Here is a 12,893-nt window from a genome sequence, read left to right as displayed (position 1 = left end):
CCCCCCACCCACCGTGGCGAATCCGTCCAGGGGCTGCGCTCGCGCACCGACCGTACCATGGAGGTTTTTATCCCTTCGTTCCGCTACGAGGAGAGCGAATTGGAAAGGGGCTACACGGTGAGTGGTGGGCAAGGCGAAAGAGCTAATGACTCCCCCTCTTTCCCCCTGCAGAGGATGGGATGGTACAGCTCGGGGCCGGGCGTTTGCTTGCCTTCTCCCCGAGACGCGCGCGCAGGCAGTGCTCCTGAATAGAAGGGATTTGCAGGGCTGGTGCGTTGGGATAGCAGCCAGGTTTCCGACAAGGATTTTAGTGCTAAATTTATTTTGCAGGATCCAATCGGGATCGGTCACCGGGACCAGGTTTACTCTTGCGTGCTTTGGGACTTGTGCTGGAGCCCATCCTAGGGGAACTTCTCTCTAGCAGAGTGTGCGCTTTGGACTATTTTGTGTGTGGTATTCATATGGTGCCTGGTTGTGCGTTCGACAACTGAAAAGCCACACACCACACACAAAATAGCCCAAAGTGCACACACTGCTAGACAGAAGTTCTCTGAGGATGGGCTCCAGCATCAGTCGGAAAGGTCGGAAGACAAAACCTCTGGTGACCGATCCACATTGGATCCTGCAACATTACCCTGGGACACCTATATTTGACTTAATTCATAAACATATTTTGATTATAGTGTAAATCTTGTGAATGGTTGGGTTCCCATTTGAACTTGTCATTCTATATGATTGCTACCTGAATTCCTGAGGGCATTCTCAGTGGGCTATGATAGAAGATTTAGATCAGATTTTATTCTTGATTTTAAAATTCCAGGTCTTTAGGGCAATTTATCTTCGAGCATGTGTGAAATGTTCTTTAGAGATACCTAAGGCATCACAAAAGGCAGCGGGTACCAAAGCAGATACAAACTGCATTTATGAAAAAAAAAATGCTTTTTTCCCCTTGTCTGGAGTCCTCCAAAGTCTACTAATTGAAGTATGACCTGATATTTTTGGCCCTTGCTCCACACAGTGGAGTGCATGTGTCTGTTTTAAAGTTGTAGCTCTTTCTCTTAAGTGAAGAAGCAGTGATTAGATTTTTGTCAGAGTAAAACATTTAGGGTTACTTAACCTGTAGCCTGGGACGCAGTGGTTCAGTGGCTAAGATGCTGAGCTTGTCGATCGAAAGGTCGGCAGTTCAGTGTTTTGAATCCCTAATGCCACGTAATGGGGTGAGTTCCCATTACTTGTCCCAGCTTCTGTCAACCTAGCAGTTTGAAAGCACATAAAAAATGCAAGTAGAAAAATAAGGACCACCTTTAGTGGGAAGGTAACGGCGTTCTGTGCACCTTTGATGTTTAGTCATGTCGGCCACATCACCATGGAGATGTCTTCGGTCAGCACTGGCTCTTTGGCTTTGAAACGGAGATTATCACTGCCCCCTAGAGTCCGGAACAACTAGCACATATGTGCGAGGAGAACCTTTACCTTTACCTTTAACCTGTAGCCTAATTATTAAATACTGTTGTCCAACATCAGTTCCTGCCAAATATCACAAATCATGAGTTAAATATAGATGGAAACTGTTTTACTATCCCAAATTAACCAAAACTAGAATTAACTTCCATTCTTCACTTGTCTCTGCAATATGTGAGCTGATGCTAGAGACAAGCTGTTGAATCTGACTTTAAATTGGGGGTGGGGAGGATCTCACTCATTCTTAAAGAATATGAATTAAATTGTATATATAATTCAAACAAGATAGAGGTGTTGCTTATGAGGCACTTGCAATAGGAACTGAGTCAGTTTGGATGGGGTGCTTAATCTCAAAAAATCAAATTTCCTTTTGGATACTTCTGGATTCTGCTTTGCATTTGGGGACTTGTCTGAAGGTAGAAGTGCCTTTACCTAATTTAAGGCAATGATACATAGAATGCAGCCATTCCTGATTAATTAGACCTGCCTCTACCTTAGTTAAGTTAAACTGGATAGGTGCAACACACATTACTTGGGGTTTCTATTTGGAAAATATAGTTGGTCTACTCTAGATTGAAGGAGTAGGAGGCTACTCCTCCTCCTAGATTGAAGGAGGCAGTGGTGAGGCCCCTCCTCAAGAAGCCTTCCCTGGACCCAGCTGTATTAACAAATTATCGTCCTGTCTCCAACCTTTGCTTTGTGGCGAAGGTTGTTGAGAGTGTGGTGACACGACAGTTTCCCCGGTTCCTGGAGGAAACGGTTTATCTAGATCCGTTCCAGTCAGGTTTCAGGCCTGGGCACAGCATGGAAACGGCATTGGTCGCGTTGGTGGATGATCTCTGGAGGGCCCGGGGCAGGGGTTGTTCCTCTGTCCTGGTCCTATAGACCTCTTGGGGGCTTTTGATACCATCGACCATGGTATCATGCTGCATCGACTGGAGGGGTTGGGGATAGGGGGCACCTTGTTGTGGTGGTTCTCCTTCTCTCCGACCGGTTGCAATTCGTGTTGACTGGGGGGCAGAGATCGACCTCAAGGCGCCTTGTGTGTGGGGTGCCGCAAGGGTCGGTTCTCTCGCTCCTTCTGTTCAACATTTATGTGAAGCCGCTGGGTGACATCATCTGTGGTTTCGGGGTGAAGTGTCATCTGTACGCTGATGATACTCAGCTGTACATCTCCACCCCAGACCACCCAACGATGCTCTTGATGTGATGTCCCAGTGCCTGGAGGCTGTGCGGATCTAGATGGGGAGAAACAGGCTCAGGCTCAACCCGTCCAAGACCGAGTGGCTGTGGCTTCCAGCATCCTGATATAGTCAGTTGGTACCATCACTGACTTTTGGGGGTGAGTCGTTGGCCCCCACAGAGAGGGCTCGCAACTTGGGTGTCCTCCTGGATACACGGCTGTCTTTGGAAGGGCATATGATGGCTGTGGCCAGGGGGCTTTTTATCAGGTTCGCCTGATCCACCAGTTGCATCCCTTTCTGGATCAGGATGCCTTACACATGGTCACTCATGCCCTCGTCATGTCCCGCTTGGACTACTGTAATGCTCTCTACATGGGCCTCCCCTTGAGGAATACCCGGAGGCTCCAACTGGTCTAGAATGCGGCCGTGCGGGTGATGGGGGCGACTCGACGCTCCCATGTAACACCTCTCCTGTGCGAGCTGTACTGGCTCCCAGTGGTCTTCCGGGTGCGCTTCAAGGTATTGGTTACCACCTTTAGAGCGCTCCATGGCTTAGGGCCCGGGTATTTACGAGACCGCCTTCTGCCGCCAGTAGCCTCCCACCGACCAGTATGCTCCCACAGAGAGGGGCTCCTCAGGGTTCCGTCAACCAAACAATGTCGGCTGGCGGCCCCCAGGGGGAGGGCCTTCTCTGTGGGGGCACCGACCCTCTGGAACGAGTTGCCCCCGGAGATACAGCGGATCTCGGATCTGCGCACTTTCCGCCATGCCTTAAAGAGGTTTTTGTTTCATCAAGCTGGGCTGACCTGACCATATTTTTAAATTGTTTTAATTTTAAATTGCTAAATTATGGATTTTTAATATGGGGGTGTTTTAACTGTGGGCCAAATTAATTTAATTGGTTTTTAATATTGTTTTAATTTTTGTATTTTCTGTATTTTATCTGCTGGCTGTTCACCGCCCTGAGTCCTTTGGGAGAAGGGCAGTATACTAAATAAATAAATAATAAATAAATAAATAAATAAATAAATAAATAAATAAATAAATAAATAAATAAATAAATAAATAAATAAATAATAATAAATTGAAGGCAAAGCTGACCAGAAAATTGAAGGCAAAGCTGACCAGAAACTAACTTGGAACTGGTTAAGATCAGGAGTACTGAAAAAAGAAACAGAAAGCTTTATTTTGGCAGCTCAAGAACAAGCCCTAGCCACAAACTGCATGAAGGCAAAAATTCAACATGTTATCACCAGCAGCAAATGCCGCCTCTGCAATGAGAAAGATGAGACAGTCGACCACCTGATCAGTGGATGCAGCAAAATTTCACAAACTGACTACCTACAATGCCATGACCGTGTTGCTAAGATCTTACTCAAGATCTTGTGGGACTTTAGGATTCAGACTGACAGGCACTTGGTCCACAACACACCTGACATAACAATAGTTGAAAAGAAAAAAGTATGGTTCATTGATATTGCAATACCTGGTGATGCACGGATTGAAGATAAGCAGCAAGAAAAAATCACAAAGTACCGGGACTTGTAAATTGAAGTTGAACGACTGTGGAAAAAGAAATCGTGTGTTGTCCCGATTGTAATTGGAGCCCTTGGAGCAATACCCAAAGGGCTACCCCGTTATTTAGAAATTCTAAATTTGCCGGACTTGAACATTTTGACTCTACAAAAAACCACCTTACTCGGAACAGCTTACATCCTCCGACGATACCTTAACAGTTCCTAGGTCCTTGGTTAGGACTCGAGCTGCTGAGCTATTAACCAGCCTCAAAGGCTGTGAATCTCACTAAAGATTAACTAATAATAATAATAATAATAGATGAAGAATGCTGATGGGCAAATGTTTGAGATGGAACCATAACGTACAACTCCACTGATTATTATGGATCTTGCTCTAGTTCACTTTGCCTGACTTAGGACACAGTTCAAGGTTACAGTACAGATAGTCCTTGACTTACAACAGTTCATTTAGTGACCATTCAAAGTTACAATGGCACTGAAAAAAGCGACATGACTGTTTTTCGCACATAAAACTGTTGCAGCATTCCCATGGTCATAGGATCAAAATTCGAACACTTGATAATTGACTCACATTTCTGACGGTTGCAGTTATTTTTTATCCCACCTTTGTTTTTATAAATAAATCAAGGTGGGAAACATATCTACCGGTAGTAGTTCTAGTACTCCTAATTTCCCCACAACAATTCTGTGAGGTGAGTTAGGCTGACAGAGAATGACTGTCCTAAAGTCACCCAACTGTCTTGCATGTCTAAGGCAGAACTAGAACTTACAGACTCCTGATTGCTAGCTAGCCTGGTGCCTTTTTAAATCTTCATCCATTTCACGCTATTCTTTATTTATCAGTCTATCATTGTTTGATAATGAAATTTAACCCAAAATTTTAAAACAATGTGCAGTATATGTATAAGATATAAGTGCACTACTTTCTATCATTTTTATTGAACAAAAAAAAAAAAGAAAAAAAAAGAAAAGAAAAGCTAATTCTGGGCATTTTCAGTATCATTACAGCAATATCACTTTTTAGAGAAGTGGTTTTGGTGCCTTTTCATTTGAAAGTGGGATTTTCAGACTTTCTAAGGAAATTAAATATCTATTGTATGTGGAAAGATTGCTCAGTGATATATTTTCTTCAGTTCATGCTAGTCAACATTTAAACTTTTTACTAACACTTTAAATTGATGAGTAGATCTCCAAACTATTGATTTCTCTGCTTAAAAATGCAACAGTTGTTCATAATTTGGTAGTGAATAACCTTTAAATGTAGACATTTTGTGAACATATCCTTGGGGAACAATTTAACTTTAAAATGACACCCATGAGCACTTGTTATCATTTAAGTATGATTCTTTTGCCGATGATAGAAGAGCAAATACTAGTTAGATTTCTAATGTTGATTCCAGTATGAGGAAACCACCTGAATAAATTAATTTGTGGTTGATTCATATTGATCAGAAACATTTATTGGTATGTTATAGGTCAAGGTGACATGTGTTTAAGTAGATCAAAGTGCAAAGGGCATATTTGACTGACAGGCTTAGAGTGTTCTTAATTAAGTTCTCCCCCTCATCCTGTTAGCTTTTAAAATAGCCTTCATGTAATGCTTTCTTAAAACACTTTTTAGAAAGATAAGTTTACGCATCCTTAGGCCTACTCTTGCCACTTGTCTCATAAAGATAAGTTAATTATACTTAATTATAAAATAAGTGTAGCTCTTCACAGTTTAATAGAACATCATGTACAGATTAATAACAAAATATCTTTAAAAGTATTTGGAGTGTGCTTTTTTTCTTTTGTGGCAGTCCTCTGAATTATTAACATAGAAGTGGTACATAATATAAAATATTAACCTTCTCTTCTTTTAATTTTGAAATGTTTGGGCTAGTTCATTAAGTTCTTCAGTGAATGAAGCAATACATAGAGCAGAGTAGAAAAAATACTGATTTGATATTGGTAGTAAAAGACAAATCACTACATATTTGGCTTATTTTAAATTTTTTAGTTAGCAAAACTACTTAAATTCTATCCCTTGAAGACTGCAATTATGAATACCAATTATTTTATTAATAATATAGTCATTGAGGTAAAAAATCTGCTCTAAATATAACTGAAATATATGTTGTTTAAAAGAATTAATGTTTCAAATACACAATAATCCAGCAGTGCATATATGCAGGTTTTTTAGGCTGTACTAAGAAAAACATATCGCTTAGAAAAATGCATGCAAATAGATGTATTGAGTGAATATGCATGAACATACATGTATAAATGCACACAACCACCACATGAGACAAAGAGAAAGAGAGAGAATGAGAATTGACAGGTTTCCCTGTCCCAAAATGAAGGTCTATTTTGGGGCCTGAAAAAAAATCCAATATTCACTTTGAATTCTGCAGTAGATATTCACACTGCAACAGTGGTGGGTTTCAAAATTTTTTACTACCGGTTCTGTGGGTGTGGCTTGGTGGGTGTGACATGGCTTGGTGGGCGGGGCTTGGTGGGTGAGGCAGGGGAAGAATACTGTAAAATCTCCATTCCGTCCCCAATCCAGGGGAAGATTACTGCAAAATTCCCATTTCCTCCTGATCAGCTGGAAGTTGGGAAGCAGAGAATAGATGGGGGGGGGCAGTCAGAATTTTTACTACCGGTTCTCCGAACTACTCAAATTTCTGCTACCCATTCTCCAGAACTGGTCAGAACCTGCTGAAACCCACCTCTGCACTGCACAGATATAGCTTACTGCTTTAAATGTTGGACCTTACCATATAGTTGACATAGGTAAGTTCTTGAAAATATGTAGCTGTCTTTAAATAAAATTTCCAGTATAAAACATTATTTTTGTTTTGGTAATAAAAGTATTATTTAAAAGCACAGTTTAAAAGTCATGCAGACAAATATTCATATGTTGTAATGGAGCTTCAAACAGGAGAAAAATGAAATCCAATGTCTCCTCATCATTCCATTCATAATCTTAAAGTAAGGAGCTTGATTATGTGGGGAAATAATCAATAAGATAGCTGTAAGTATATATTGATTAGGAGAATTGTTTTTATAACATGTAAACAAATTTCATTCCAGCTGACTTGGTTTTTTTCTTTCTTCCTGTATTCAAATGAATTTTCTTAGGTTCTGTGGTTGAGAAATCCATTAAGATGAGTAGAATCTACTTTTAATGGTGTTTAGGATCACACTATATCGATTTTAGAGCTAATGTTATTACTTTAGTTATGTAACCTACATGTGCTTTACATAGTATCCAAGTATATTCTAATATTATTAGATGCTATTATATCTTATTTGTTACTCTTGGTATCTATTTACATGTTATACTACCTATCTGCATCATAAGATATTCATGAACATTTCAAACAATGATAGATTGATTGATATTTCTTTTCCTGCACATTATTTTACAATACGTTTATAGCAAATTTTCCAAATAGTAAGAGTTATGTTTAAATTTTTATATGTAAATACTTAGAAGCTTCTTAACAGTAACAGTAATTATAACAGTGAGAGAGTGGTAAGGGACCTTGGAGGTCATCTAGTCCAACCCCTTCTCTCGCAGGAGACCTATACTATTTCTGAAAAAAAATGGCTGTCCAGTCTCTTCTTAAAAGCCTCTAGTGATGGCACATGTTTGTTGCTCTTCTATGAACTCTTTTCAAAGTCTCCATATCTTTTGGGGAAGAACCAGCGTTTATCATCGAAATAATACTATGAACCAGACAAAAGCAGAATCAGTACTCTATGGGAAAGGAAACAGACCAGATAGCCCAAAGGTCAATCCTTGTTGTAAAAATGCATAGCAATGACATTAATGCTTCTCATAATACTTATAGTCCTGTAAGCTTCCTGTTTTTACCACTTAATTCTGAATAAAATGTTTTTTTTTATTCTGTGTATTGTCAGAATAAGAACATGAACAGAATTAGCAAAACTGTGGTCTGCTGCTAAACAAATGACGTAAACAGAATTAGTGGTGTTCAATACAGTGGAGAAATTGTATGAATTACAGTATTAAAAGGAATTGATGGACCAGTAAGGTCAATCAGTTTCTACATAATAACGTAGCTTCTACTTATATTACTATTTTTTTTATATGAAAGGAAAATTTGTCCAAATCTGAATTAGAAAGCTGTGAAAACCCTTCATAATGGGTCAGAGAATGTTTATTTGGTAGGCTTCATTTTGGCCAATAATGACTAAACTGACTCTCTTGGTGTGACTGAGATAGTACAAGATAGCAAAGAATTAGAATTAGAATTCATTATTGGCCAAGTGTAATTAGACACCCAAGAAATTTGTCTCTGGTGCATAAGCTCTCAGTGTACATACAACAATAGTGATAGATCATTATCATAATCATTGTAAAAACACATTCCTCATAAAACATTAGATCAACACTTAGTGATAGTCATGGATACTAAATAAATCATACTGGATACTAAATAAACAATATAAATCGTAAGATGCAAGCAACAAAGTTATAGTCACAAGAAGATAAGGAGATAGGTAATAGGGAAGATGAGAATAATGATGGTAATATTTCCTGTTTAGATAGTTTGATATTTTGTGGGAATTAGTTGTTTAGCGGAGTGATGGCATGAGGCGGGGGACTAGTGTCTAGTTCAGTGGTTCTCAACCTGTGGGTCGGGACCCCTTTGGGGGTCGAATGACCCTTTCACAGGGGTCGCCTAAGACCATTGGAAAACACATATTTTCAATGGTTTTAGAAATAATTTTATTGTTGGAGGTCACTACAACATGAGGAACTGTATTAAAGGGTCGCAGCATTAGGAAGGTTGAGAACCACTGGTCTAGTTGTTCTGGTGTGCAGAGCCCTATAGCATCATTTTGAGGGTAGAAGTTGAAACCGTTTATGTCCAGGATGCAAGGGGTCTGTAGATATTTTTACAGCCCTCTTTCTGGCTCATGCAGGCCCTCAATGGAAGGCATAATAAGTTTGCTGCTTTTGCTACAATTCTGAAGACCTGCCTCTCTTGGTTGATTCAATTAGCATCACTTAGGTGCTCTCTGACCAAAGTACTTTCAAAGTCAAGGGCCTCAACTTATGATCGGTCATTTAATGGCCATTTGAAGTTATTACTGACCCTCCTGCTCTATAGTGGTCATACATACATACATCCTCCACTATTGCGGAGTGCACATTGCATTTTGGGTACTTGGCAACCAACTCATCTTTATGGCCATTTGCAGCATTCTGCAATCACATCACTATGATTTGTGACACATTTTTCCAGCATTTACTTCCAGTTCTGGCAAAAAAAAAACACCCAAGGAGGAGAATTGATTTGATTAACCATAGTGTTTGCTTAACAACCACCATAAAAAAGGTAAAATAAATTGGATCTGGTGATGTGATACTTTGACCTAGGACTGCCACACCTTATGACTGTAATTCCAGGCTCAGTTATGGTCATAAATTGAGGATTGCCTGTATGTTAGAGAAATAAACTTTCTACATTTTAAAAGTTACAAGCTGCAGAAGTATTAATGAACCTCAGGCTGCTATCTCATTCCATCTGCCTCAGTTGCTACAGTGAAGCTAAAATCCTTTTTAGTACTGTACAATGGTGAATTCAAATTATTATTGAGTGAACATTAAAGCAAATAATTTAGCAACTTGCTCTAGCTTTAACTTTTACTTTTGGTGTGTTTAAAGAGAAAGTATCCGAGATAGTAAACTGGAAAAATTATCCTGAATTTTAGATGTAATTTTTTTAGTTACAAGGACAAGCAGGAGATTTTTCTAATCCTGGAAAAGTATCAGCTTCATTTAGCAGCAGCAACATAATATTTAATTGAAAAAATTGGAATTTCATCTATAATAAATTCATGTTAAAGCTATACAAAACATTCTGTTAGAAGCACTATTGAGTTTAACATATTCATGGTAGCAAATTCAAAAACAGTAGGTGACTGATTATTTCCTTGCCTGGAAAGGATGCTCTGTGTTATTTCATTCAATTCAATTTAGATGCTGCCTGAATTCAAACTAATTATAAATGGTGAGAATTTTGTATGAATTGATGGGATAAACTTCTGTAGCAACTCTTCGTCTTGAAAGATAATTTCATTAGGACATTCTTAATTATCAGTGCTTTCTATAGCAGGTCTTAGATGCTATGTACCATATGAGTTTGTATATAAGATCACACTGTTACACTAGCAATTATTGTGCTAAATATACAGTCAGGTCCAGAAATATTGGGACACCGACACAATTCTAACATCTTTGGCTCTATACACCACCACAATGGAGTTGGAATGAAACAAACACAATGTGCTTTAACTGCAGACTGTCAGCTTTAATTTAAGGGTATGTACATCCAACTCAGGTGAACGGTGTAGGACTTACAGCAGTTTGCATATGTGCCTCCCACTTGTTAAGGGACCAAAAGTAATGGGACAAAATAATAATCATAAATCAAACTTTCCCTTCTTAATACTTGGTTGCAAATCCTTTGCAGTCAATCACAGCCTGAAGTCTGGAACGCATAGACATCACCAGACACTGGGTTTCATCCCTGGTGATGCTCTGCCAGGCCTCTACTGCAACTGTCTTCAGTTCCTGCTTGTTCTTGGGGCATTTTCCCTTCAGTTTTGTCTTCAGCAAGTGAAATGCATGCTCAATGGGATTCAGGTCAGGTGATTGACTTGGCCATTGCATAACATTCCACTTCTGTCCCTTCAAAAACTCTTTGGTTGCTTTTGCAGTATGCTTTGGTCATTGTCCATCTGCACTGTGAAGCGCCGTCCAATGAGTTCTGCAGCATTTGGCCGAATGTGAGCAGATAATATTGCCTGAAACACTTCAGAATTCATCCTGCTGCTTTTGTCAGCAGTTACATCATCAATAAATACAAGAGAACCAGTTCCATTGGCAGCCATACATGCCCACGCCATGACACTACCACCACCATGCTTCACTGATGAGGTGGTATGCTTAGGATCATGAGCAGTTCCTTTCCTTCTCCATACTCTTCTCTTCCCATCACTCTGGTACAAGTTGATCTTGGTCTCATCTGTCCATAGGATCTTGTTGCAGAACTGTGAAGGCTTTGTTAGATGTTGTTTGGCAAACTCTAATCTGGCCTTCCTGTTTTTGAGGCTCACCAATGGTTTACATCTTGTGGTGAGCCCTCTGTATTCACTCTGGTGAAGTCTTCTCTTGATTGTTGACTTTGACACACATACACCTACCTCCTGGAGAGTGTTCTTGATCTGGCCAACTGTTGTGAAGGGTGTTTTCTTCACCAGGGAAAGAATTCTTCGGTCATCCACCACACTTGTTTTCCGTGGTCTCCCGGGTCTTTTGGTGTTGCTGAGCTCACCGGTGCATTCCTTCTTTTTGAGAATGTTTCAAACAGTTGTTTTGGCCATGCCTAATGTTTTTGCTATCTCTCTGATGGGTTTGTTTTGTTTCTTCAGCCTAATGATGGCTTGCTTCACTGATAGTGACAGCTTTTTGGATCTCATCTTGAGAGTTGACAGCAACAGATTCCAAATGCAAATAGCACACTTGAAATGAACTCTGGGCCTTTTATCTGCACATTGTAATTGGGGTAATGAGGAAATATCACACACCTGGCTATGGAACAGCTGAGAAGCCAATTTTCCCATTACGTTTGGTCCCTTAACAAGTGGGAGGCACATATACAAACTGCTGTAAGTCCTACACCATTCACCTGAGTTGGATGTACAGACCCTCAAATTAAAGCTGACAGTCTGCAGTTAACGCACAGTTAACGTTTGTTTCATTCCAACTCCATTGTGGTGGTGTATAGAGCCAAAGATGTTAGAATTGTGTCGATGTCCCAATATTTCTGGACCTGACTGTAGATATTTGTTTTTCATAAGCTTTTGATCCAGGATGCTAATTCTGTTACTAGTGTATTGAATTATATTATCTAGTCTATGAAACAAATAGATTAGTAGTAGATTAACATTTTCATGTTACTTAGATTTTGTGTGTGTGTATATTATTTTTTTATACAGCATTTTCCTGCTGACTTTAAGGAACAATAATTTTGTAAAACAGAATAATTCCAAACCTTAGATGTAAAATAGTGCTTCTGTGCTTGTAAATGAATCTCAGTGGAAATTGAAACTTGAGTCCTGAGGACAGATAATGACGAAGTGTAAATAAATTATATAGCTTAATTTTCCATGATCAAGCAATATACAGATGTTTTCAAAACTATTTGCAAAACATAAAAAATATTTCAGGATACACTACTCCTTCAGTTCTTTGGAATTTGGCCTCAAAACTAAGGCATGATTAATCATGCAATCTAAATACCACACTTATCTTTTAAACTGACCCAACAAAGATAATGCCCAGGAATGGGGGGGGGGGGGGAGCATACAAGCAAAATAAACTCATCATTGTTAGTTCTACATTCATTCAGCTAATTCCTCATAGGCTAATAGTGAAGCAGTTCCATTTACAGAAGTGGGAAAAGAATCCAGGTATGGATATGTAAGCTAGAATTAAATAGCATTAGACTTCACATGTTGTGTACCCTTGCATATCAGTACATACTTGATATGAACAAAGACTTGTATTTTATAATACACTAAATATTTCAAAATGTTAGTTTAGGTTTAAAATACTGTATAGACTGAATGCATTGTAAGTAATGTTGGCCTATTTAGTGGGACTCAAAAAAATTACCAGTAAACATGA

The 12,893-nt window shown here is 39.3% G+C and overlaps 1 protein-coding gene across 3 annotated transcripts in view; it reads left to right on the top strand.

Annotated features, from left to right (window-relative positions):
* The window catches only part of SNX24 (sorting nexin 24), an 84,633-nt gene continuing 71,740 nt past the window's right edge, over positions 1-12,893 (top strand). For 2 of the 3 annotated variants that reach the window (XM_070935701.1, XM_070935699.1), the window contains exon 1: positions 22-117. In XM_070935701.1, the coding sequence (XP_070791802.1) occupies positions 58-117 (60 nt within the window). In that variant the 5' untranslated portion in view covers positions 22-57. Of the gene's footprint in view, positions 118-12,893 lie in introns of all 3 variants that reach the window. The other variant, XM_070935698.1, reaches the window with a different exon arrangement.

Source organism: Pituophis catenifer, unplaced genomic scaffold, assembly GCF_029215685.1.
Source record: "Pituophis catenifer annectens isolate HBS135680 unplaced genomic scaffold, rPitCat1.0.hap2 SCAF_2, whole genome shotgun sequence".
Taxonomy (NCBI): Eukaryota; Metazoa; Chordata; class Lepidosauria; order Squamata; family Colubridae; genus Pituophis; species Pituophis catenifer.
The sequence above is the reverse complement of the archived record's forward strand: the minus strand, read 5'-3'. Positions and strand labels throughout refer to the sequence as shown.